The 26,811-nt window shown below is 46.0% G+C and overlaps 1 protein-coding gene across 3 annotated transcripts in view; it reads left to right on the plus strand.

Annotated features, from left to right (window-relative positions):
• Positions 1-15,226: 15,226 nt before the first annotated feature.
• Positions 15,227-26,811, plus strand: part of NPAS2 (neuronal PAS domain protein 2) — a 188,365-nt gene continuing 176,780 nt past the window's right edge. For all 3 annotated transcript variants that reach the window (XM_075852679.1, XM_075852680.1, XM_075852681.1), the window contains exon 1: positions 15,227-16,043. In XM_075852679.1, coding sequence (XP_075708794.1) covers positions 15,814-16,043 — 230 coding nt within the window. In that variant the 5' untranslated portion in view covers positions 15,227-15,813. The remainder of the gene's footprint in view (positions 16,044-26,811) is intronic.

Consider the following 26,811-nt stretch of genomic DNA (forward strand, 5'->3'; position numbering starts at 1 on the left):
CTTGCGACTCTTTACTGTATGGTAGCAGCTAAGGGGGCATTATATTGTATGAGGGCACCTGAGGTGGCATTATACTGTAAGAGGCAGCTGAGGGGGCTTTGTATGGTATGGGGACATCTGTGTGGGCATTATACTGTATGGGGGTTCAGTGTGGGCATTATACCGTATGGGGCAGCTATGGGGGCATTATGTTGTATGGGGCAGCTACGGTGCATTATACTGTATGGGGAAATTTGTGAGGGCATTATACTGTATGGGGGCATCTGTGTGGGCATTATACTGTATGGGGGCATCTGTGTGGCCATTATACTGTATGGGGGCATCTGTGTTGGCTTTATACTGTATTGGTGCATCTATGGGGCATTATACTGTATGTGGCGGCTATGGGGGCATTATACAGTGTGGGGGAAGCTATTTGGCATTTTACTGTGTAGGAGGCAGTAAGGGGTATTATACTGTGTGGGGGCAGCTATAGTGGCATCAGACTGTGTGGGAGCTCTATGGGGGCATTATAAAGTGGGGGGGCACTATGGAAGCATGATACTATGTGGGCTGAATCGGGTGTGTATGGGTGGGGATTGGGCGGTGTTAGGTGTGTGGTTTAAAACAGCGGTCCCCAACCTTTTTTGTAACAATTTAGTGCAAGAAAATTTTTCCAGGGACCGCCGGGCGAAGGGTGGGGGGATTTGCGGTTGGGGGGCTAGGGTCAGTTTACACGTTCCGTAAATACTGCAGATTTTCCACAATGGAATAATCTCATCCACGCGCTGCATAAATAGTGAGCTGAAGAACCGCTCAGAAATTGACATGCGGTTCAGAGTTTTATTTTGTATCATGTATTTTCATTAACGCTGCTTATTTGTTGCGAGTTTTCCCCATTTAATTAAATGGGGATGTAAAACCCACAACAAATCGCAGCATAGTAGTGAATGGCAGTTACAGAAGCAGCACAGCATGCGAGCTACACTGTTTCTGTAACTACCATTCAGTTCTATGGGACTCACGGAAACAGCGTGGCTAAGTAAACTGTTCTGTTTCTGCAATTCATGGTCGGAAATCACACGATTCAGCCACAACACAGAGCAGTAGAATGGGGTTTAGGGGGCCCCATTCTAGAGATAGGTGCAGGTTCCAGAGGTGGGACCATCATCCACCTGACATTTCTGACATACTGGAAAAAGTACCCGGCTCTGCCTAGTTATAACGTGACGGTCTGTCTGTTTGTGTGTTTATTGGATTTGCTCCAAGGGTGCCCAGGTGGCCAATCCATGCCCTGTGTTTTCTTGGTTTACGGGGAAATCGCTAGTAGCCCTATATACCCCGGAAGTTACACATTATTTATTTCAATTTTAAATTACTAAATACCTAACAGCTAAACTGGTAGGAAATGGAGTCATAAGATTGTGACAGAGCCTGCTAATTAACAACATTGGCAGTTTTATTACCAGTTGGCCATAGACTATGGTTGGATCATAATTGAAAACAGCATCATGCAAGAAAGCCCACTCATTAGCACGCTGAACATCATGATGTACTCTATCAGATTGATTTCTGGCCTGGGTTCGTTCAGGCAGGAGTCTGTGCGCTTCTGAGAGCCATCTGTCTGATCTGTTGCTGTGAAAGCCCGAGTTTTCTGAGGAGTTTCAGCAGCTCAAGCAGTAGTGACGCATTTGATCAACTTACAGTTGGGCAAGAGGAGTCTCCCTTGTACCTTCCCATCTAGGGTTATCTTGTAAAGTGCACTACCTGCTACTGCCAGATAAAAACATCTTTACTATAAAATCGAATGTCTGTATTCGCTTTTATAGTTTTGGATCGTGATCATGTGATAATGGCTGATAACAGAGAACAAGAGCAAGGTCGGGACCTTTACGAAAACATTCCTGACACCCGATGTACCTACGTTGATGCGATCAAAGAGGGGAGTCCCCTTTGATAATGCCGTATTCACGGGCCGTGGCGATCAAAGGGTTAAACAGCTGGAGTTTTTTTTCTGTTCCCAGTTGTATTCAGAAGGCTTCTCTATGTACAGGAGCTGTTAGTAATAGCTCCTGCTTAGAGAATGAGCGCTCACTGGAGCTCTTAGAAGCGTTTTCTACAGCGACGCCAAAAGACGTCGCTGTAGACTGGGGACCTGCAATGCCTATTGTTAAAAGACAACAAACGGTCATTAAGGGGTTAACCCTTCTCCTACCCTTCTGCCTAGCTACAGAAGCAGGAAGTGTGACAGCCAGCCTGCTAGTATGACCGTTGCATCCCTTGTGAATGCTGCAGCCTCTGAATGGCCAGATGGGTGAACAGTGAGACATTGATATGACAACGTCAGGGGAGGTGAGTTTGGGCTTTATTTAATTTTAACCCCTTAATGACCAGCCTATTTTAGACCTTAATGACAAGGCTATTTTTTACGTTTTTCCATTGTCGCATTCCAAGAGCTATAACTCTTTTATTTTTGCGTCGACATAGCTGTATAAGGTCTTGTTTTTTACGGGACAAGTTGTATTTTTTAATAGCACCATTTTGAGGTACATATTATTTATTGATTAACTTTTATTTACTTTTTTTGGGGGGGGGGGGATAGAAAAAAATCTGAAATTTCGCCACTCTTTTTTGCTTCCTAAATCTACGCCGTTTACCGTGTGGTATAAATAACACAATAAGTTTATTCAGCGGGTTGTTACGATTGCAACAATACCAAATTTGTATTGTTTTTGTATGTTTTACTACTTAAAAATTATTTGTTTTTGTGTCTCCATATTTGAAGAGCCGTAACGTTTTAATTTTTTCGCTGATGCAGTTGTATGAGGGCTTTTTTTTTGCAGGAAGACTTGTAGGTTTTATTGGTACCATTTTGGACTAGATGCGACTTCTTAATCACATTTTTTTTAAAGTCAGGATTCACAGAAAGCAGCAATTTTTCCGTTGTTTTTTTATTTAATTTTTTACGGCGTTCACCGTGCGGGTTAAGTAATGTAATAGCTTTATAGTTGGGGTCGTTATGGACGTGGCGATACCAAATATGTGTAGCTTTTTAACTTTATTTTTGGTTTTTTAATACTAAAGCAGTTTGTAAGGGGAAAAAGTGGGTTTTTCATTTTTTTTTTCACATTTTTTTAATTAAATGTATTAAACTTTTTTTTACTAGTCCCACTAGGGGACTACACTATGCGATCCTCCAATCGCTATTATAATAGACTGCAATACTTTTGTAATGCAGTGTATTATGCCTGTCCGTTTAAAACGGACAGGCATCTTCTAGGTCATGCCTGCGGCATGATCTAGCAGGCAGTCGCTCCAGGCAGACCAGGGGGCCTTTATGAGGCCCCCGGCTGCCATCGCAAACACAGACACTCGGCGATCTTATCGCCGGGTGTCGGTGGGAGAGGGAGCTCCCTCCCTCTCTCCAAAACCACTCAGATGCGGTGCTCGCTATTGAGCACCGCATCTGAGGGGTTAAACGGGTGAGATCGATACTAATATCGATCTCACCCGGCAGAGCAGGGACGCCCCCAGCTGCCTCTGGCAGCTGAGAGCAGGGAGATTTGACAGCTCCCTGCTCTGTTTACTTATTCCGATGCCGCGACGTAAAAAGTCTATGGCATCGGAATAAGGCCCGTTAGTGACCGACGTAAAAAGACTATGGGCCGGTCACTAACGGGTTAAAGTCGAAATACACTGTAGGGGTTAGTCTACACGTAGCATAAATACTGCGGATTTTCCGCAACAGATTTCATTGCGAAAAATCAGCAGCATAATACAGTAGCAGGAGCGTGAACAAATCTCATCCACATGCTAGGTAAAAAAAGCCAAAAAACCTTTATAGATTTTTTTAATCGGCAGCATGTCAATTTATGTTAATGAATCACAGATTTATTTGTTGCAGGTTTTCCCCATCGAAGAAATAGCAGATGTGATTTTTGCAGTGGAAAAGCTGCGATTCCGCTGCAAAAATCACAACTCATAAAAACAAAAATGTTATACTTACCCAGATCTCTCTGCTACTGTGTCCAGCCTGGACTGCATGTGACTACTGAAACGTTATCCCAGGAGGCCGGGCTGCAGGTCGTCAGAGGGACGCGTCGCCATGGCTACGGGTAAGTATAGGCTTTTTTTTACCTGCTGTTTTTCGCAGAGGACATTTCGGCTGAAAAACTGCACCATATATTGGTATGATTTCTTGCTGGAATTCCCTGCGGGGACCAGTGTGGATACGCTGTGTACTTTTATACAGCGTATCCACCCTGTGTGAACATAGCCTAGGGCTTTTTCTATTTTCCTACTTCCGATTTTTACTGCGGAACTGGACGAAAAATCTGCATCAAATTCTGCTACGTGTGAACATACAGTGTCCTTAAACTGACAGATGCTTTCAAACTAATCTGTGTATATACACAGTCGAGTCACATTATTATGACGACCAACTAATATCCAGAGTAACCGCCGTGTGCAGCACAGACAGCAGCTAGACAGGCTGGGAATGACTCAATAAGGTGCTGGTAGGTTGTCCCAGGTATCTGGAGCCAGGCTGACTGCAGTGCATCCCACATTTGCTGGAGGGTGCGTGGGGGAGGATCCATAGAGGGACAAGGCAATTGTGGTGGTCCCACAGATGCTCAATTGGGTTCAAGTCTGGCGAATTAGGGGGGGCCAAGGAAATACTTGGAAGTCTTGGTCGTGCTCTTCCAATCACTGTTGTATATTTCTAGCCATGTGACATGACGCATTTTATTGCTGGTAGATTCCATCTGCCCCAGGAAAGACAAACATAATGTATGGGAGGATGCAGGGGCGTAACTAGGAAAGACTGGGCCCCATAGCAAACTTTTGCCTGGGGCCCCCCCCCTCTGCTGTGTATCACACAACCCCCCCCCCCTTGTAGATAGTGCCTCCCTATAGATTCCACCACACAGCGCCCCCCTATAGATAGCACCATACACAGCCCCCTGTAGATAACGCCATACAGCCCCCTCTGTAGATAACGCCATACAGACCCCCTCTGTAGATAACGCCATACAGCCCCCTCTGTAGATTACGCCATACAGACCACCCCCCCAAAAAAAAATGGCCTATAGTTTGTCCTACAAAAGACATGCATCCCCTATCCACAGGATAGGGGATACATGTGTGATCGCTGGCAGCGATAAGGAGAACGGAGGACCGAAAGTCCCCCGAAGTTCTCCATGACTAACCTCGGACTTCCGGCGTCTGCGCAGTTCAATAAAAATGAAAGGAGCGCTGGTCACGCATGCGCACAAGCATGACCGGTGCGCAAGTCATTTCCATGGAGCTGCAGACTACGGAAGTCCGAGGTTTGTCATGGAGAACTTAGGGGGGACTTTCGGTCCCCCGTTCTCCTCATCGCTGGGCGTCCCAGCGATCCCACATGTATCCCCTATCCTGTGTTTAGGGGATGCATGTCTTTTGTAGGAACAACCCCTTCAGTGGCATCGCGCTGTAGCAGCCATAGCAGCTGCTAGCGGAGCCTGCGGCCATGGGAGGGGCCGTGCCGGCGGGTGGCACGGGCCCCCTCATGCTGCAGGCCCCGTAGAAGTCGCTACGGCTGCTATAGCGGTAGTTACGCCACTGCGCATAGGTTTGTACGGCGTAAAACTACAGCTCCCAGCATGGCCGAAACAATGATAAGGATATGCTGGGATATGCGGTTTCACAAAAAAAAATCATACCACCATCATCTCGCTGCAGATCATACAGTGACTACAATACTGATTAGAGTCAGAATAAACATTTACATTAAGTGACTCACCGGTGACGTCTCAGATTCTAGTTCTTTTCTTCTCCCTCCGGTTCAGACATCTATGATGGATTTCTCCCGGCCATGACCCATTTCTGCAGTTTTCCGCTCAGATGTCTTCAGCTTCTCACTTTTAAAACATTTCTGCACCTGTAAACAAAGTTAAAATTCTCAACACATCTAAATATAACTGTCACACACACACACACACACACACACCGTGCCCCCTGTAGATAGTGCCCCCTGTAGATAGTGACCTACATAGAAGCCCCTGTAGATAGTGCCCACATATGGACTCCAGAGCTGCAAGGCAATAGTGCTAACCACTGAGCCACCGTGCTGCCCTACATATAGCTTCCCCTATAGTTAGTGCTCCACGTATAGCCCACCTCTGTAGATATTGTCCCACATATAGCCCACCCCTGTAGACTGTGCACTACATATAGCCACCCTGTTGCTAGTGCCCCACAGGTAACCCACCCCTGTATATAGTGTCCCACACATAGCCCACCCCTATAGAAAGTACCCTAAAAAATAGCTCCCCTATAGATAGTGCTCTACATATAGCCCACCCCTGTATAGTGTCTCACATATACTGCCCCACATATAGACCCCCCTGTAGATAGTGGCCCACATCCCCACATACAGACCTCCCCTGTAGCTAGTGCCCCACATAAAGACCCCCCCCCTGTATATAGTGGCCCACATATAGACCCCCCTGTATATAGTGGCCCACACCCCCACATATAGACCCCCCTGTAGCTACTGCCCCACATATAGACCCCCCTGTAGCTACTGCCCCACATATAGACCCCCCTATATATAATAGCCCACATAAAGACGACCCCCCCCTGTAGATAGACCCTCCCCCACTATAGATAATGCCATTCACATTTTTATGAGGAAAAAAATATATAAAGTTGACATACTCACATTCTCCGGTTCCCACGCTGTTCACTGGCGATACAGACATGCTCTCTTCTGAGCATGTCTGCAGGAGCTGAATGAGCGTCCTTCAATGACGCTGATTGGCGGGGCAGAATGACTTGCCCCGCCAATCAGCACCTTCCAAGCATGGAAGCGGCGCGATGATGTCATCGCGCCGCTAGCCAATCAGTGTCATTGTAAGGCACTGGATGGTCAGGCACGGAACATGCCCGGCCATTCAGTGCTAATACATGTATTTGGCTGCCGCTAGCACCGGGGCCCCCTCCGGTGCTAGCGACACCTACAGGCATGAGAGTGCCTGTGTGAGGCTCGGTGGCGCGGGCCCCACAGTAGCGGTGCTACCCCTGTAGCAGCCATAACGGCTGCTAGCGGCGCCACCGGGCATTTGGGAGGGCGTGTCGGCTGGCGGCACGGGCACCCTCAAGCCCCGGGCCCCGTAGCAGCCGCTACTGCTGCTACCGCGGTAGTTACGCCACTGGGAGGATGTGATCTGCAACGATGGTATCGTACCCAAATCGGTTCAGCGTGCCTTCCACATTGATGAGTGGGCCCAGAAAATGCCATGAAAAAATTCCCCAGATCATAACGCTGTCGCCACCAGCTTGTGTTCTTTCCAGAAATTGTTGCAGGGTGTTTGTTCTCTGATGTTTCTCGCCTGACATGCCAATGTCCATTCGTGGGATGAAGCAGAAAACATGACTCATCGGAGAAGGCAACCTTTTGATAATCATCGGTGGTCCAATTCCGATACTGCCGTACAAATTGAAGCCTTTTTTTCCGCTGCACATTTGTTCACATAGGAGCAGTGACCATCAGTCTGCTTCAAAGCCCCATACGCGGTAGGGTTCGCTGATCTGTTGTTTTAGACATACGTCTGTTAGCCTCCTGGTTGATTTCACGGTGAGTTGCTCCGCTGTAACGTGTTGTTCTGCCCTCGCGCACCTCCGTAGCCGACGTTCACCTCTCACATCTATGGCACGTGAAGCTCGACAGTTTCTACGTCGGTTATTCCCAATGGTGCCATTTTGTCCACTCACGATACACTTTCACCACCGCAGCATGCGAACAGTTCACAAACTGCGCTGTTTGAGAAATATTGCCACCCTTGGTCCGAATGCCAATAATCATCCCTTTTTGCAACTCTGATAAATCTCTCCTTTTACCCATGGCAACAGCGAGTGATCAGTGCTCAGATAGCATATCGCACACCTTATATACCCACTGTCACGGTGCGGGGTGTGGACTCACTGGGCCGTACCGTGTAGCGGATAGGCAGCTGGCCAATCGGGTACAATAAAATGTCTATAGTCCAGAAAGGGTACCTGTGGCAATGTAGACAGTAGCTGTGATTCAGGCTTAAGATAAGGCTCCGGCAGCAGACAGACACCCGGCGGGTGTAACACAGCAGATGCAGTGGAAGACACAGCTCGACTTCAACTTTAAACGGCACAGAGGCACGGTAGCACAGGATACAGGGTACAGGCAGCGGGAACGGGTAACACTGGGAACTGGAAAACACTGGGAGACCATTTGCAAGACAAACTTTAGGTATACAACAACGCTCAGGCAAAGATTGGGAGGGCAGTGCCCTTTTTATAATCCAGCAGCATTCTGGACTGATTGCAGATTAGCTGCAATTGTATGCGCACTGGCCCTTTAAGGCTGTGCACGCGCGGGCGCGCGCGCGCCCTGTGGTAATCAGTCTCTGAAACAGGAAGTGAATGCTGGCGTCTCCCTGGAGGGAGATGCCGCCGAGAACTCACATGTCCATGGCCGCGGCAGTCAGAGGGTAAGTCAGAACGATGGGCCGCGGTCATAGACGGTACACCCACCAAGCCAGCCCACGACACATCACTTCCTTCACGGGCTACGCGTTGCCGACGTCGAAAGTAGAAGGTGGTCATAATAATGTGACTCGACTGTGTATTTATCATCTGGTGCTCTTACACACGTTTGCAATTATTTTCACATCAAGCTTTTAACCCTACCCTTCCCGGTTCCCTCATTTTAGGGCCTTGATAAGTCGCGTTTTGAAACCGAAGAAATGTTCCCCTTGGGCCTGCACAACTGCATATTTTTATTTCCTGACTTATTGGAGCCTTAACTCATTTTATTTTTTTCATAGACGCAGTGGTATGAGGGCTGTTTTTTTTCCGGGACGCGCTGTAGTTATTATTGGTACTATTTTGGGGTACATGAGACTTTTTGATCACTTTTTATCCTATTTTTTGGGAGGCAAGGTGACCAAAAACCAGCAATTCTGGCATAGTTTTTTATATACAGTGATCACCATGCGTTATAAATTACATGTTAACTTTACTCTGCGGGTCAGTACAATTCCGGTGATACCTAATTTATAGCACTTTTTTATGTTTTACAACTTTTAACACAATAAAATTACTTTTGGAAAAAGAATGTATTTTTTTCTGTCACGAAGTTGTAAGAATCATAACTTTTTAATTTTTTCGTCGATGGAGTTGTATTAGGGCTTGTTTTTTGCGAGATGAGCTATAATTTGATAGGTACCATTTTTGGATACATGTGACTTTTTGATCACTTTTTATTTACATTTTTGTAAGGCAAAGTGACCAAAAAATCCACTAAATTCTGGCATTGTTTTTAAAGTTGTTTTTTTACGCCGTTCACCGAGTGGAATAAATAACATAATATTTTTATAGTTCAGGCCGTTATGGACGCAGCGATACCAAATATGTATGGTTTATTTATTTTTTTCAATAATGAAGGACTTGATAAGGGAAAAAAGGCGATTGTGTTATGTTTTATTACTTGAAACTTTTATTTTACTTTTTACAACTTTTATTTTTACTTTTTTTTAGTCCCACTAGGGGACTTGAAGGTCCAACTGTCAGATTATTTTTCTAATACGTTCCACTCCCTATGTAGTGCAATGTATTAGATCAGTCAGTCATTTACTGACAGAAAGCCGATTAGGCTTCACCTCCAGGTGGGGCCTAATCGGCTTCCGTAATGGCAGAGCAGGAGGCCATTGTTAGGCCTCCTGTTGCCATAGCAGCAGTTGGCAGCCCTGCTATAGCATGGCAGGGCTGCCGATCTGCTACCAACCTCAAAGATGCAGCGATCGCTTTTGATCGCTGCATCTAAGGGGTTAATGGCAGGAATCGGAGCTAGCTCCAGTTCCTGACGTTACAGGTAGTTGTCAGCTGTAACATAGAGCTAAAATCCATCGCTGATAATGCCGGCTCAGCTCCTGAGCCGGCGCCATCTTGCCGGCTGCTACGGAAAACTTTTAGGCCCCTCCTCCTGAAAGTCTTCCGTACTAGGCATAGCGGGAGGCCAGTGTTAGGCCTCCGGTTGCCTTTGTAGCCCCCGCCCCCCGGCAATTTCATTGGTGGGGTGCCAATGAGCTGCAAACACCTTAAATGCAGCGATCGCTTTTGACCGCTGCATTTAAGGAGTTAATGGCGGGGATCGTAGCAAACTTTGGTCCTCGCCAATACCCCAGGGTGTCAGTTATAACATGCAGCCGACACCAGGGGATAGTGGCAGCGACTCAGCTTCTGAGCCGGTGTCCACTATTTGTCGTATGGATACGACAAAATGCAGGAATCACTAGCTTCATTTATTTAACCCCTTCCCGACATTTGTTGTATCGATACGTCATGTAAAGTTTGTGTGGGACCTAATCGCTGCACAGCGTGATATCTCGTAAAGTTTGCTGCTGACAGCAAACTTTACCGAAGTGTCGGGAGTGTGAATAGACATCGCGTCCTGGCTGGAGGTGATGTCTATTCACTCTCAAGACACTTCAGTAAAGTTAATGTGGGTGTATGTGACAGCACAGCATGATCTCGCAAGATCACGCTGTGCTGAGTACAAATGGGCATGAATGGAGAGAAGTGTATGACGCTGATTGGTCAGCGTCATACACTTCTCATCACAATGTCCACTTGGTCAAAAGTTAAAAAACGCCCAGTTGGGCATTAAGAAAGTAATTAGCATAAATCTAAAATTGCTCATAACTTGGTCAAAAATGAGAATTTTTCAAAATAAAAAACACTGTTATTTACATTACAGCGTCGATCACATTATGTAGGAGATAGGGCACTTATAATGTGGTGACAGAGCCTCTTTAAGGCTGTTTTCATATCAGCACATCAGCCCAATGTTTCATGGTAGTGAATTGGATTATATGAAATCCCATTCACACAGTGCATTTTGAGATCTCCTCTATTGACTTTAATGTGAAAAACCGCACCATTGAAGAAAATACCTAAAAACAGCTTTTATGATTCTGTTCTAGGAAAACGTTCTTTTAAAGACGTTCACACTGAGTTTGCACTGTCAAAAGTTTTCGCTGGGTAATGCTACCAAGGTATGCCACTGTATACACATAGTAGCATATTTTGCCCATTAACTCCCATTATAGAAAACCATATAACGCACAGTATATGTTTTTTTGCATGATGCTAATCAACTACACTATTCAATACTGCCCCGACATATGCCAAAAAGGACACCTTTTTGAGCATTTTTGGGTCAATGCAGCCCTATGGATAGGTTCGGTGTATGTCATGGGAGCTTCCCTGGTGCATATGCCGAATGCATACTCCGAAGGCTGAAACTCAGCCTGTTTCTTTAATTAAACAGTTACAATAAAAGATTGTATTTACATGCATTTTTTTTTTTTTTTGCTGTGTGGTAGTTGTGTTGCTGCCATGTTTAAAGCCCTTTTTGAATGTAACCTTCGCGGTTGGGAGAGATGCCAAGTCATTGTTTATATACATTATATGGTCAAAAGTATGTGGACACCTGACCATCACACCTTCATTATATGAAGTTGTTGGACATCCCATCCCAAAACCATGGATGTTAATATATGGATTAGACCACGTTTGTGGCTATAACAGTCTTTACTCTTCTGGGAAGGCTTTTCATAATATTTTCTAATGTGTCTGTGGGAATTTGTACCCATTCAGCGAAAAGAGCATTTGTGAGGTCAGGCCCTAATGTTAGATGGAAAGGTCTGGCTCACAATTCCAATTCATCATTCAGGGCTCTGTGCAGGCCTGCAAGTTCCTCCACATAAAACTCTTCAAACCATATCTTTATGAACCTCATGGACCTCGTGCACAGGGATAGAGTCATGCTGGAACAGGAAAGGGCCTTCCCCAAACTTCCCACAAACTGCCCCAGACCATCATCCCTCCTCCACCAAATCGTATAGTAGGCAGTATGCATTCTGTAGGTAGCGTATTCCAGGCATCCACCAAAATCAGATTCATCCATCAGACTGCCAGATAGTGAAATGTAATTCATCACTCCAGGGAACACATTTTCACTGCTCCAGTGAGTCCAGAGACGTTTTACCTTACACCACTACAGCTGATACTAAGCATTCCAGGCAGTTTGGAAATCTGAAGTGAGGGATAGAACAGACGATAGACAATTTCTACGCTTCTGCACTTGGCGGCCCTACTCTGTGAGTTTGCAGAGGCCGTGGTCTCCGGCTTTGTGGCTGAGGTGTTTTTACTCTTAGATGCTTCTATTTCACAACAATAGAACTCACAGTTGACTGGGGCAAATATAGCAGATCCGAAATGTCACAAACTGACTTTGTGGCAAAGGTAGCATTTTATGACAGCGCCACATTTAACCCATTTGTGACCACAAATACGCCTTTTCACGGCGGTCACTAAGGGGGCTCAGGCTAGGCTGCCACCTTTTCACGGCAGTCTACTCTAAGTTCTGCACCGGTGTCAGCCGGGCTCCTGCTTCAATGGTGTTGATAGAACTTTACTTTGATCACGGCTTTTTAACCTGTTAAATGCTGTGGTCAATAGCAACCGCTGCATTTAATTGTTTACAGAGGGAGAGAGCTCCCTCTCTTACCCATTGGCGGCCCGCAAATGCAATCGCGGGCCTCCAATGGGGTGTCATGGCAGCCGGGGCCTAACAAAGGCCCCCAGGCCTGCCCTGGCTATATGCCTATTAGGCCGTGCCAGATGCACGGCCTAAGGCCCTATTCACACGACAGGGTTTCCCAAATGGGGCTATTCACACGACCGATTTTTTGACGGCCCGGGAAACCCGGCCATCAAAAAATGGGACATGCCCTATTTTCTGACATTCTCCCGGCCGCCCAGCTCCCATAAAAGTCTATGGGGCTGGGTAATACACGGCCATCACTGGAATGTGTCCCGAGTGACGGTCGTGTCTTCCGTTGCTCGCTGTCTCCTTCTCCTCCTCACAGTGCGAAGTGCATGTGGCCGGTGTTTCCGCTCCAGGAGAAGTCCCCGACTTCACTGTTCATATATGGACACAGTGACGTCAGGCACTTCTGAAGCGGAATCCCCGACCCTGTGGTCGGTGTTTCCGCTCCAGGAGAAGTCCCTAACTTCACTGTCCATATATGGACAGTGAAGTCAGTGACTTCTCCTGAAACGGGGGTGGGGGTGCTATATAAAAGGTTCCTGTGTAGAACTACCTACAGGGGGCTGTGTGGCATAACCTACAGGGGGCGGTGTGGCATTACCTACAGGGGGCTTTGTGGCACTACCTACAGGGGGCTGTGTGGCATTACCTACAGGGGGCTGTGTGGCATTACTTACAGGGAGCTGTGTGGTACTACCTGCAGGGGGCTGTGTGGCATTACAGGGGGTTGTGTGGCATTACCTACAGGGAGCTGTGTGGCACTACCTACAGGGGGCTGTGTGGCACTATATACAGGGGGCTGTGTGGCACTATATACAGGGGGCTGTGTGGCACTACCTACAGGGGGGCTGTGGCAGTATCTACAGAGGGATGTGTGTGTGGCATTATCTACAGAGGGAAGTGTGTGGCAAAAAATTGACAAATTAAAAGTTAATAAAAGTAAATAAAAATCTATGTACCCCAAAATGGTGCCATTACAAAACAGAACTAATCGCACAAAAAAAGTCCTTAAAAAAATTTCTCATACAGCTATGTCGACAGAAAAATAAAAAAGTTATAGCTCTTATGCTCGTCCTGAGCAGCGGCTACTTCGCGCATAAGGATGAGCATTTTCATCCTGTGTGACAGCCGTCTCCGCGCACGATCGAGAGCAGGGCAATGGCTGTAATACACAACCACGGCCCTGCTCTAACGACGGAGAGAAGAGCAACATCTTCTCTCCGCGGTTAACGTACAGTTAAGGTAATGCGGGACGTACAGTTACTGCGTGGTTCCCGGTGCACACTGTCGGCGACAGTGTGCACCGGGAGGCCAGCTGTACCGGACAGCTGACACTCCACTTTATGCCGATCAGCTGATTTCTGCAATTAACCCCTTAATTGCGGTGATCGATTGCAATCACCGCATTATGGGGTTTCTAGCACATCGGCAGACCTCACAATGAAATTGTAAGGTTTGCAGATGGCTAGCATGGCGACTGGAGGCCAAGTAATGGCCTCTGTGTCTGCCATGTATGGAAGCCTATCAGAATCAGCCTCCTGATAGACTTTCTGTCAGAGTGACAGGACGTCACTGCCGTTCGCGATGCACACTGTCGGCGACAATGTCTGTGACAGTGTCGGTGACAGCGTGCATCGGGAACCGAGAGGTCAGCTGTCCCTGACAGCTGACACTCCACTGTTGCCGATCAGCGGCTCATTGCCGCTGATTTCGGCAATTAACCCGTTACATGCGGGGCTCGACGTCATTGTGACGTCACACTGACAGTTGGAATACGTTACACTACCTAGGTAGTGTAATCTATTCCAGCAGTGATCAGAGCGGCAGGTCAAAAAAAGAAAGTGTAAAAAGTAAAGAAAAAAGTAAAAAAAAAAGCTAATAAAAATGTTTTACAAAAGTGTAAAAATAAAAGATTTTTTTTTTCCTGACTGTCTTTTGGTAACACAACAAAAACCGAGTCAAATAGCGTACAGGTATGAAACCGACCCAAATAGCGAACAGGTATGAAACCGACTCAAATAGCGAACAGGTATGAAACCGACCCAAATAGCGAACAGGTATGAAACCGACCCAAATAGCGAACAGGTATGAAACCGATCCAAATAGCGAACAGGTATGAATCCAACCCAAATGGCAGACAGGTATGAATCCGACCCAAATAGCAGACAGGTATGAATCCGACCCAAACAGCGGACAGGTATGAATCCGACCCAAACAGCGGACAGTTATAAAACCGACCCAAATAGTGGACAGGTATGAATCCGACCCAAACAGCGGACAGGTATGAATCCGACCCAAACAGCGGACAGTTATAAAACCGACCCAAATAGTGGACAGGTATGAAACCGACCCAAATAGCGGACAGGTATGAAACCGACCCAAATAGCGGACAGGTATGAATCCGACCCAAATAGCGGACCGGTATGAATCCGACCCAAGTTGCGTACATTCCCACAACGATTGAGTAAAACTATGAACAAGAACACATTTACTGCTGATTTTCATTTTATTTTTTAGTTTAGGATTAGTCATTTATCACATAGGAATACACCCAGTCACACAGAACAGCCGTCAGCCAGTATTGTTCCTCACACTGTGCCAGGAACATCCCCCTGTAGTGCGCGCCCGGCTATCAGGGAATGAGGCTGCTGCATACAGTAAGCGTCGTCTGAGAAGAGTTCTCCTCGGCTTCCATTTGCTGTGTTGCTGCGCTTCTCCTCCAGTCACCGTCTCCTCCTCGCCATGGATCCTTGCCTGTCTCCTCCTCCCACACAGGTCACGTATGTTTGGAGAAATATGTAGGTCAGTGGAACATTTCCTGCACTTGTGCTGAAGAGCCGGAGCCCAGCTGACACCACCTACGCCAGACTCCCCTCATGCTATTAAACGTATACTTTTATTTTTTATTATTTCTAATCATAATTCCACAGCTAGCAGACACTCATCCACTCTGCCTATACAGTACTTCCAATTGCATAGATGCCATATGACAGCAGTAAAGTAACGCAGTCCATCCAGTCAGGATCGGCATACCCTTGGCTGGCATAGGAACAATAACTTTGTGGAAATACCACCTGTATCTGGGGCTTGTCATCCTTGTCACATAGAGCTATGATCGTGCATATCGCTGTCACCACTGCCTGTGTGCAGAAGAAGCCTCAAGCTCGTAACGCGCCTGGTATGCGGTGCCACCTGGCATCATGAGATACAGCGGCACAGAAGGCAAAAACAGTAAAACCCAGGGGACCCCCGGCTCCAGCATCGCAAAGACTTTGTCACCGGACCTTAACAGGCAGTGTAATACCCTCGCGGGAGCCAGGAACCACCGCTGGTCGCCTCTCCCTCAGCTCGCCTCTGCGGACAGCAGCACAGTCAGCCAGGAGTTTAGCGCCAAAACTGCACAGCGCCCAGAGCACCGCGGGGCTGTCAGGTAAGAGGGCTGGGTTCTCTCTGAATTCTGAGCTTTTCCTGTGTGAAATGTAAGGAAATGATACGTGCCTCGTTCTTTATTACTATGTGGATAGCTGTCTTTCCATTCTGCTTTCTTGCACTTTTCTATACTTCATTTTGTGTAATGGTTTCTCTATGCAGTTGTCTACTCTTGTAGCAGCAGATGCTAGACTAGTGTCCAAATCAGTAGGTCTAAATTAATTTCACTGCACCAAATAAAAATACATTTGTTTCAACTGTATCACTCTGCAATAAGGCTAAGTTCACACGGAGTTTTTTGACGCGGAAACCGCGCCGCAAAACTCGTCAAAAACGGGCTTAAAATGCCTCCCATTGATTTCAATGGGAGGCGTCGGCGTCTTTTTCCCGCGAGCAGTAAAACTGCCTCGCGGGAAAAAGAAGCGATATGCCCTATCTTCGGGCGTTTACGCCTCTGACCTCCCATTGACTTCAATGGGAGGCAGAGAAAGCGTATTTCGCAGTGTTTTATGCCCGCGGCGCTCAATGGCCGCGGGCAAAAAACACAGCGAAAAACTCAGCGATAATCGGCGTGCAGGGAGAGGAAAATCTGCCTCAAACTTCCAAACGGAATTTTGAGGCAGATATTCCTCCTGCAAAATACTCCGTGTGAACATAGCCTTAGTCTCTCTTCTCCCACATGAACACGGTCGGGCTAGGTTCACACCACGTTTGACGATTACCATGGTAAACATATGCCGCAGACTTGTGTGAACTGTATGCTATGCTAGATACAAACCACAGAAAATGGTCACAGAAAAATGCCATACATACTGATAGAAGCAACAATGCTATATGGAGTGAGATCGCACAAGTGTAAAATACTAATGAATGCCTATAGAGTTGCAGAAGTCTGATGAATAGTTGCATTTACTCCCATTATCCCCTGAGTAATTGCCAATGGCGGTCATTAGGGGGACTTATGCTACAGCGCCACCTTTTCACAAGCGCTGTGTCATAAGCCGTGCCGGCTAGAGCGGATGTCGGACTACCTGATTACAGCCAGGCTCCTGCTTTAAAAAACTGGGATTAATTACCTTTGATCCCGCCCGTTAACCCCCTAGATGCTGCGGGTCAATAGCAACCGTGGCATCTAAGTGGTTTCAGTGAGAGGCGGCTCCCTCTGTCACCCCTGCTACGCAATTGCAGGGTTCAGATGGTTTCCATGGCTGCCGAATGCCTAACAAAAGTCCTCAGGTCTGACAAGAGTGTATGCCTTAGGCATCATGCACACGACCGTAGTGTTTTTCTGGTCCGCAAATTCCAGGACCGTGTTCCGTGAAATGTCCTCCGCAGTTCATCCGTATGTAATCCGCAGTTCATCCGTAAGTAATCCGCAAAATGCGGATGAAAAAAAAAAAAAGAGGTAAAACAGGATGACGACAGAACTCATTCCCGGTCGTCGCCTAGCAACACTTCCGCAAATCCGCAAACTGCGGATGACACACGGAGGTGTATCCGCAATTTCCACGGGCCCATTGACTTCTATTGGCATGTCCGCATCGAATTTGCGGCCCGTAATAAGACATGTCCTGAGTTTCTGCGGCACGGATTTGCGGACATGCGGAGACCCGTGAAAACACGGATAGTGTGTATGGGCCCATAGAAATGAATGGGTCCGCAATTCTCCCGTGGATTTGCGGGGTAATTGCGGACGCAAAAACACGGTCGTGTGCATGGGGCCTCCTTCCAGAGTGAAGTTCCATAGTTGAACTAGAAAAAAAAAAAGTGCAAAATAGATCAATAAAGTTTACATCAAAAATAATAATCCCAAGTAAAAAAATGAAAAACTAATTTTTTATATAATGCTTTAATATGGAAAAAAACAAAAAGTAATTTAAAAAGCTACACGTAATTGGTATCGCCTCGTCTGTAACATTATTTACCTGCATGGTGAATACTGTAAAAAATAAAACATATTGGCAGAATTGCTGTTTTCTATTCGTTTCACCTTTATAAAAAAATACAATAAAAACCGATCAAAAAGTCACATTTACCCCAAAATGGATCCAATAAAAACTACAAGTTGTCCGGCAAAAAAATAACCTCTCATACGCTGCGTTGGAGGAAAAATAAATATGTTATAGCTTTTAGAATATGGTAATAAATACTGAAAAAATTGTGCAAAAATATGAAAACATAAATTTTTTTAAAATAAATTTGGTATCGCCGTACTTGTCAGGAGCGGCTGAATAAAGTTATTATGTTATTTATGCCACATGGTAAATGGCGTTAACCTAGTTATTATTTACTAGGTTATGCTGGAATTTGTAGCACCTCAGTGCTCCTATGTGTATTCATTTATTTCTAGGTTATGCTGTGACTTGTGGTACCTTAGTGCTCCATTTTGTATCTATTGCTAGGTTATGCTGTGACTTATAGTGCCTCTGTGTTCCAGTGTGTTATCATTCTTTTGTAGGTTTATTTTACAAAATTAAGTAGGTGCCAGCTCCATTCTTTTACACTGCTGACGACAATTTAGAGGCATCTGCACAGTGTAGGAAACCTCTAAGGCCTCATGCACACAAACGTATTTTTTTCCTCCCGTAAATACTGGCGTAAATACGGGTCCATTGGTCACACGTATTCGACCCGTATTGCACCAGTATTTACGAGCCCGTGCCCGTAAATATGGGTCCGGTGTCACTAGTATTCCACCCGTATTTACGGGCACGTTTTCGCTGCAAAATTGCACTGCACTAATCGGCAGCCCCGTCTCTCTATCAGTGCAGCATAAAGAGAAGGGACAGCCCTTTCCGAGGTAAAAGTAAAAGAAATTCATACTTACCCGGCCGTTGTCTTGGTGACGTGTCCCTCTCTTGACATCCAGCCCGACCTCCCTGGATGACGCGGCGGTCCATGTGACCGCTGCAGCCAGTGATTGGCCTGTGATTGGCTGCAGCGGTCACATGGGCTGAAACGTCATCCCGGGAGGCCAGACTGGAGGAAGAAGCAGGGAGTTCTGGGTAAGTATGAAGTTCTATTTTTTTTACACCTTGATCTATATTGTGATCGGTAGTCACTGTCCAGGATACTGAAAGAGTTACTGCTGATCGTTTAACTCTTTCAGCACCCTGGACAGTGACTATCCCCTGACGTCGCCTAGCAACGCTCCTGTAATTACGGGTGTACACACGTAGTCACCCGTAATTACGGAAGCCCCATAGACTTCTATGGGCCTGCCCGTGCCGTTATTACGGCCTGAAATAGGACATGTTCTATATTTTTCAACGGCACTGGCACCTTCCCGTAAGCATACGGGGAGGTACCCGTGGCCAATAGAAGTCTATGGGCCCGTAATTTACGGCCCGTGATTACGGGCGTTTTTACGTTAGTGTGCATGGGGCCCCAGGCTGGATTCACACGAGCATGTTCGGTCCGTAAAGGACGGAACGTATTTCGGCCGCAACTCCCGGACCGAACACACTGCAGGGAGCCGGGCTCCTAGCATTATAGTAATGTACGACTCTAGGAGTCCCTGCCTCCCCGTGGAACTACTGTCCCGTACTGAAAACATGATTACAGTACGGGATAGTTGTCCTCCAGCGAAGCAGGGACTCCTAGCATCGTACATAACTATGATGCTAGGAGCCCGGCTCCCTGCAGTGTGTACGGTCCGCGACTTGTGGCCAAAATATGTTCCATCCTTTACGGACCGAACATGCTTGTGTGAATCCAGCCTAAGACTACCACTTCTACCATGCATATTGTCCTGTGAGGAAGCAGTAGCCTGAAAATTATGAAAATATTATTTGCCATCGCTAGAACTAGGATCGACATTAAAGACAGGATGTAAGGGCTGACTATTTAACCCTGACATCCTATGTAAAGTGACTGAGTGGACACATGTCTTGACAGCAATGATATACCAGATATAAGTGGCAAATATTACTCGGTGTGAAGCCACAGCACTAAAAACACACCCCTTTTTTACCTAAACAATATTTTTGGGTGGGAAAAGTGGCAAGTTGGCCTTTGTGCTTTCAAATTTCCAACTTAGTCCAGCCCTGGCCGAAAGGGAACGTTTTCAGCATACATTTGTCAATTGAAATCTATTGGAACATTAGATGCACAGAACTGGCTATAAGTTTTGAGACTGACACAAATTTTAGTTTTCACAAAGTTTGCTGCTTCAATTTTTATGGCAATTTGCATTAACTCTAGAATGTTATGAAGAGTGATCAGAGGAATTGCAATTCATTGTAAAGTCATTCCCTGCCATGAAAATGAGCTTAGTCACAAAAAAAAACATTTCCACTGCATTTCAGCCCTAGAACAAGATGACCTGCTAACATCATTTCAGTGATCTTCTCGTGAGCTCAGTGTTAGCAAGGACAAGTCAGCTGATATCACTCTGTCATGCTGATTGAATTATAAGAGCGGACTGGTTGCTTTAAATGGGGGATGGTGCTTGAAATAATTGTAATTTTCTGTTAACCATGGTTACCTGCAAGGGTGCATTCATCATTGCTTTGCGTCAAAAGGGCTTTACAGGGAAGGACATTGCTGTCTGTAATATTGCGCCTAAATCAACCATTTATTGGATCATCAAGAACTTCAAGGAGAGATGTTCAATTGCTGTGAAGAAGGCTACAGGGCACCCAAGAAAGTCCTTCAAGTGCCAGGACTGTTTCCTAAAGAGGATTCAGCTACGGGATTGGTTCAGCACCAATGCAGAGCTTTCTCAGGAATGGCAGCAGGCAGGTGTCAGTGTGAGGCTTTTGGAGGCTTGCTTGGTGTCAAGAAGGGCAGCAAAGAAGCCACTTCACTCCAAGAAGGATATTATACAGCAGTAATGAGCAGTGTAGCTGAGAATCCAGCACTGGAGTGACAGAAATCTTATTAGCACGTCTGTGTGTTTCTTACTCTGCTTCTGCTTCCTCCCCTTGCTCACTCTCCCCTCTATATAGACTTATATGTAGGGTGTCGGTGTCTCTTTCTCTCTCTGCTCCCTCCTCCTGCTCCTCCCTCCTGTCTCCATAGACTTGTATAGACAGGCTGTGAAGTGACACCCACCCCACCTTCTGCAGCCTGTCAGTTTTGCTCTGTAACCAGGGACAAACTTTGCTCGACAACAGAGGGTGGGCAGCAGATTAGAGGTAGGGAGACACATAGTGGTAGTAACTTTACACAGAATTTGCATGGATAAAACAACACATTTTTAACAGTAAGTAAATAACAAAGTTGATATGTATCATGTATACTGTTAGATTAGCATACGGTGTTTGAAAAGTTAGTGTCTATTTTAGGGATGCACGATGCATCGAAACTTCGATACTGTTTCGATACTCTGCATCCCCAAACGGTTCGATACCGCTATTTCCTGTATTTCGATACTTAGCTGCGCATGAATGTATGAGAGCAGGGCTGCGGCTGTGTAATTCAGCCATTGCCCCGCTCCTGAGTCCTGATAACAAGTGCGCGCTGTCAGGATGATGAGATGCGGCCGGCTCTGCACTAATGAGCGGCGGCACTGAAGACAGAACATGGCGGGCGCTCTACAAAACACCCCCATGTTCTGTCTTCAGTGCCTAAACCGCTGCTCGTTAGTGCAGCGCCGGCCGCATCACCTCATGCTGACCGCGCGCGCACTTCCTGTCAGGAGCGGGGCAATGGCTGTATTACACAGCTGCAGCCCCGCTCTATAACGGCGGAGATCAGAGAAACCTCTCATCTCTGCCGTTATTCCCCTGCATGCTGCCATCAAAGCGGACTGCAGCATTCAGGAGAAAATGAGAAGGGGGATGCCCATGGATCGCGTCACAGGGAATTCCTTTGACGCGATCGAGGGCCATACCATATATGGCCAGACAGCTCAGGGTCTATTGACGGACCCCAGGACTGTCTTACCATATTTGTTGTTGTTAGGGCATACTGAGGTATGTCCTAACAACTGCCTGTGTACTATCCGTCCACAGGCTAATGTACTGGCACATATCTGATATATGTCAGTACATTAAAGTTTAAAAATAAAGTAAAAACAAAGTAATGTAAAATGAAAAAAAAAAATACACATACACCTTTTTTACAATAAACATTAAAATAAGTCTCAATACATAAAATATACACACATTCAGTATTGGCGAGGTCGTAATAACCGGCACAACAATTTTTTTGCATCATTTATGAGGTGTACGCTGTAAAAAAATAAAATAAACACTTCCTTCTTTCACTTATTAATGTGAGGTGCTAGGTGCGATGAATTTAACCTCCATGTTCTTCACATTAATAGTAATTAACCCCATCATGTACCTCACACATTAACCCATTATGACTGAGAAACATGATGGGTTTAATTACTATTAATGTGAGGCACATTCAAAATTCATCACACCTCGCGCCCCACATCAGAAAACGGAAGAACTTTTTTTTTATTACTGTTGGCAAAGTATCGAAATTGGTATCAAAATCGCAATACTAAACTAAGTATCGGTATCGAAGTCCAAATTCTGGTATCGTGACATCCCTAGTCTATTTAAGGGTCCCCTTCAGTCAAGTGGCCCTGACCAATCAACAAGATATGCCAAATTCTTTTGATGTGTCATCACTTGCTGAGTTGGCTAAACCTCTTGAAGTACAGCATATATTCTAAAATTGGTTCCAGTTAGTTATACTACTCATCAAAGAGGATGTCTGGGATTACATATTATTTTTTGCCTTCATTTTACTAGAAATCAAATAAGTTTCTAATTTATATTTATTAACAGTTATGTCCCATTTTTACTTCTAAGGGTATGTGCACACACACTAATTACGTCCGTAATTGACGGACGTATTTCGGCCGCAAGTAGTGGACCGAACACAGTGCAGGAAGCCGGGCTCCTAGCATCATACTTATGTACGATGCTAGGAGTCCCTGCCTCTCCGTGGAACTACTGTCCCGTACTGAAAACATGATTACAGTACGGGACAGTTGTCCTGCAGAGAGGCAGGGATTCCTAGCATCGTACATAACTATGATGCTAGGAGCCCGGCTCCCTGCACTGAGTTCGGTCCGGGACTTGCGGCCGAAATACGTCCGTCAATTACGGACGTAATTAGTGTGTGTGCACAAACCCTTACATGCTCCTCTGGCTAGCTCAACATGCACATGACGCCTCCATTCTCCCTGTATATTGTACGGAGCAAAGCTCTGTACAATGGCCAAGTGACCTTGTGGACAAATTACTGGACATTTTAGGGGACAGTCATGCCATTTTAGGAACCAGTCGATTTATTTTATTAGGCAGACAATAATAATTTCTAAAAAGTTATCAGTATTTGGGGCATGACTTTGCAGCCCAGACTAATCACTGCATATGATTCAAAACCGAGCGTCATAAATCACCATCAATCGAAGCAGCAACCCAGCTTATCTCCTTCCTAAACTACCCAAGACACCTTTCGATGATCACCCACGGCAAACAGCAGCTTAAGTAGCAGGGAAGCTGTACTTTTACTTTCATAAAAAGAAGGATAAAGATGGCACGGAGACGAGTGCAACTCATCGACATCAGGCACAGCCCACCTGCCTTCACTACAACCGCACACTCTCCACCTTCAGTGGATGAGCAGCAGACTGGACATCCAACATCCAGCAATTCGACTCAAGCACCAGCAAAACAAGGCAACCAGAGCTCACCCTCTGTACAACCTTCTCCTTCTCCCTGCTGCTATTTCTAACACTGAAAGAAGGAAGGGGGAGAGCAGTTGATTCAGTCGTTAGGAGCAGGGGACTGACGAATTTGAGTTAGCATTAGCAGCAAATCAGCTGTTTACAGGAGTTACACACATTCTACAGCAGCTAAAGGGTAGGACATTTTTAATGAAGACTATTTAGAAAATTGCTTAATTTTGCACTTAGGAAGTGTCACGTTGGGTACGTGGTCCCACTGGGCCATACCGCCTTGACAGTATAGCAGCTGGCCAACAGGACACAGGTCACAGTCTATAGTTCGTATAATGTACCTGTGGTAGCTCAGACAGTAGCAAGACAGGCTCGGCTGGGACTAGGCAGCAGGCAGGCACCAGGCCTTGAACACAGCACAGCACAACTTCAGCTCAACACAGCGCTTGACCAGGATAGCACAGGATACAGGTTACGGGTAGCAGGACCGGGAAACACTGGGAACTGGGAAACACTAGGAGACCATATGCTTAGACAAACTTAACCCCTTCCCGCGATTGGGCGTAACTGTACGTCCCAAATCAAAGTGATTTCCCGCAGACGGGCGTACAGTTACGCCCTGCAGATAAAGCGAGCACAGGAGCTGTGCGCGCTTTATCTTCAGCGGCTGTCAGCTGTTATACACAGCTGACATGCCGCTGCAATGGCTGCGATGGCTGTTACCGCCGATCGCAGCCATTTAACCCCTTCAATGCGGCTGTCAATGACGTCCGCCGCATTGAAGTGGTTTACAGAGGGAGGGAGCTCCCTCTGTAACCCCCGGGCCCCCCCCCCGCGGTGGATCGCGGGTGGCGATTGTTGCTATGGCAACCAGGAAGCCGTTACTATGCTTCCTGGTTGCCCAGGTACGGTAGCCTATTAGGTCCTGCCCGAGGCAGGACCTAATCGGCTAACTGTCAAATGAAAAATGACAGTAAGGGTATGTTCACACGGCCTATTTACGGACGTAAATCGGGCGTTTTTGCCCCGAATTACGCCCGAAAATAGCGCCTCAATAGCGCTGACAAACATCTGCCCATTGAAAGCAATGGGCAGACGTTTGTCTGTTCACACGAGGCGTATATTTACGCGCCGCTGTCAAAAGACGGCGCGTAAATAGACGCCCGCGTCAAAGAAGTGACCTGTCACTTCTTTGGCCGTAATTAGAGCCGTTATTCATTGACTCCAATGAATAGCAGCGCTAATTACGGCCGTAATTGACGCGGCGTTCAAGCGCCTGCACATGCCGGTACGGCTGAAATTACGGGGATGTTTTCAGGCTGAAACATCCCCGTAATTTCAGCCGTAACGGACGCCCTCGTGTGAACATACCCTTACGATGCACTGCACTACATAAGTAGTGCAATGCATCGTACCGGGGATCAGAAGACCAGATCTTCATGTCCCCAGGTCAGTGTAAAAGAAAAAAGTAAAAAATGTAAAAAAAAATGTGAAAGAAAAATAAATAAATAAAAGTTAATAAATAATAAAAACAACACTTGCCCTGTTTCCCTGATCAACTCTTTTATTATTAAAAAAACAAGAAAATATGAAAAAAAACTATACATAATAGGTATCGCCGCGTTCGGAACGGCCTGTTCTATAAAAATATCACATTATTTTTACCGCACGGTGAACACCGTAAAAAATGTTAATAAAAAACAATGACAGTATTTTATTTTTTGGTCATCTTGTCTCAAAAAAAATGTAATAAAAAGTGATCAAAAAGTTGCAAGTAACGCAAAATGGTACCAATAGAAACTACAATTCGCCACGCATAAAACAAGCCCTCCCGCAGCGATATCAACAAAAAAATAAAAAAGTTATGGCTGTCAGAAAATGGTGACACTAAAACATGATTTTTTTAGAAGAGTATTTTTATTGTGGGAACGTAGTGAAACGTAAAAAAACGATATAAATTTGGTGTCGCTGTAATCGTATCGACCCGCAGAATAAAGTTAACATGTTGTTTATACTGCACGGTGAACACTGTAAAAAAAACAACAAAAAAGAAACGTGCTGGAATGGCTGTTTTTTGGTTTCCTCATCTCCCAAAAAATGGAATAAATAGTGATAACAAAATCGCATGTCCCCCAAAATGAAACCAATAAAAATTATAGCTCATTCCACAAAAAACGCGCCCTCACACAGCTCCGTCACCAGAAAAATAACACGTTATGACTCTCAAAAAGCAATGATGCAAAATGACGACCCAGACTCATTTTTAGGCCCAGTAGAATTTCACTAAATACCCCACATCGTCATTTGCTGGACCCCACAGGTGGACCCCGTAGACGCAGCGGAGATGAGGAAACTTTAGGGCCTTGTGCGGCTTATAGGGCTAGTGAAGAAGTCAAATATAAGGCAACGCTGGAGCGCAGATATTTTGTATAATACCCAATAAACCCGGCCTGTGTATAAAGGATTGGTTCCAAGCGTACCCCACCAATCCATGGATTCTTCATTCACCCCATTTATTACATCATCCTATTATGACCTGTTACACTCCGCCCAGCTTACATATACCCTGTTGCACTCCGCCCAGCTTACATATACCCTGATGTACTCCGCCCAGCTTACATATACCCTGATGTACTCCGCCCAGCTCACATATACCCTGATGTACTCCGCCCAGCTTACATATACCCTGATGTACTCCGCACAGCTTACATATACCCTGATGTACTCCGCACAGCTTACATGTACCCTGATGTACTCCGCCCAGCTCACATATATCCTGATGTACTCCGCCCAGCTTACATATACCCTGATGTACTCCGCACAGCTTACATATACCCTGATGTACTCCGCACAGCTTACATGTACCCTGATGTACTCCGCACAGCTTACATATACCCTGATGTACTCCGCCCAGCTTACATATACCCTGATGTACTCCGCCCAGCTTACATATACCCTGATGTACCCGCACATATTACATATACCCTGATGTTCTCCGCACAGATTACATGTACCCTGATGTACTCCGCACAGCTTACATATACCCTGTTGCACTCCGCCCAGCTTACATATACCCTGATGTACTCCGCCCAGCTTACATATACCCTGATGTACTCCTCACAGC

The sequence above is a fragment of the Rhinoderma darwinii genome, chromosome 2 (genome assembly GCF_050947455.1).
Source record: "Rhinoderma darwinii isolate aRhiDar2 chromosome 2, aRhiDar2.hap1, whole genome shotgun sequence".
Classification (NCBI taxonomy): Eukaryota; Metazoa; Chordata; class Amphibia; order Anura; family Rhinodermatidae; genus Rhinoderma; species Rhinoderma darwinii.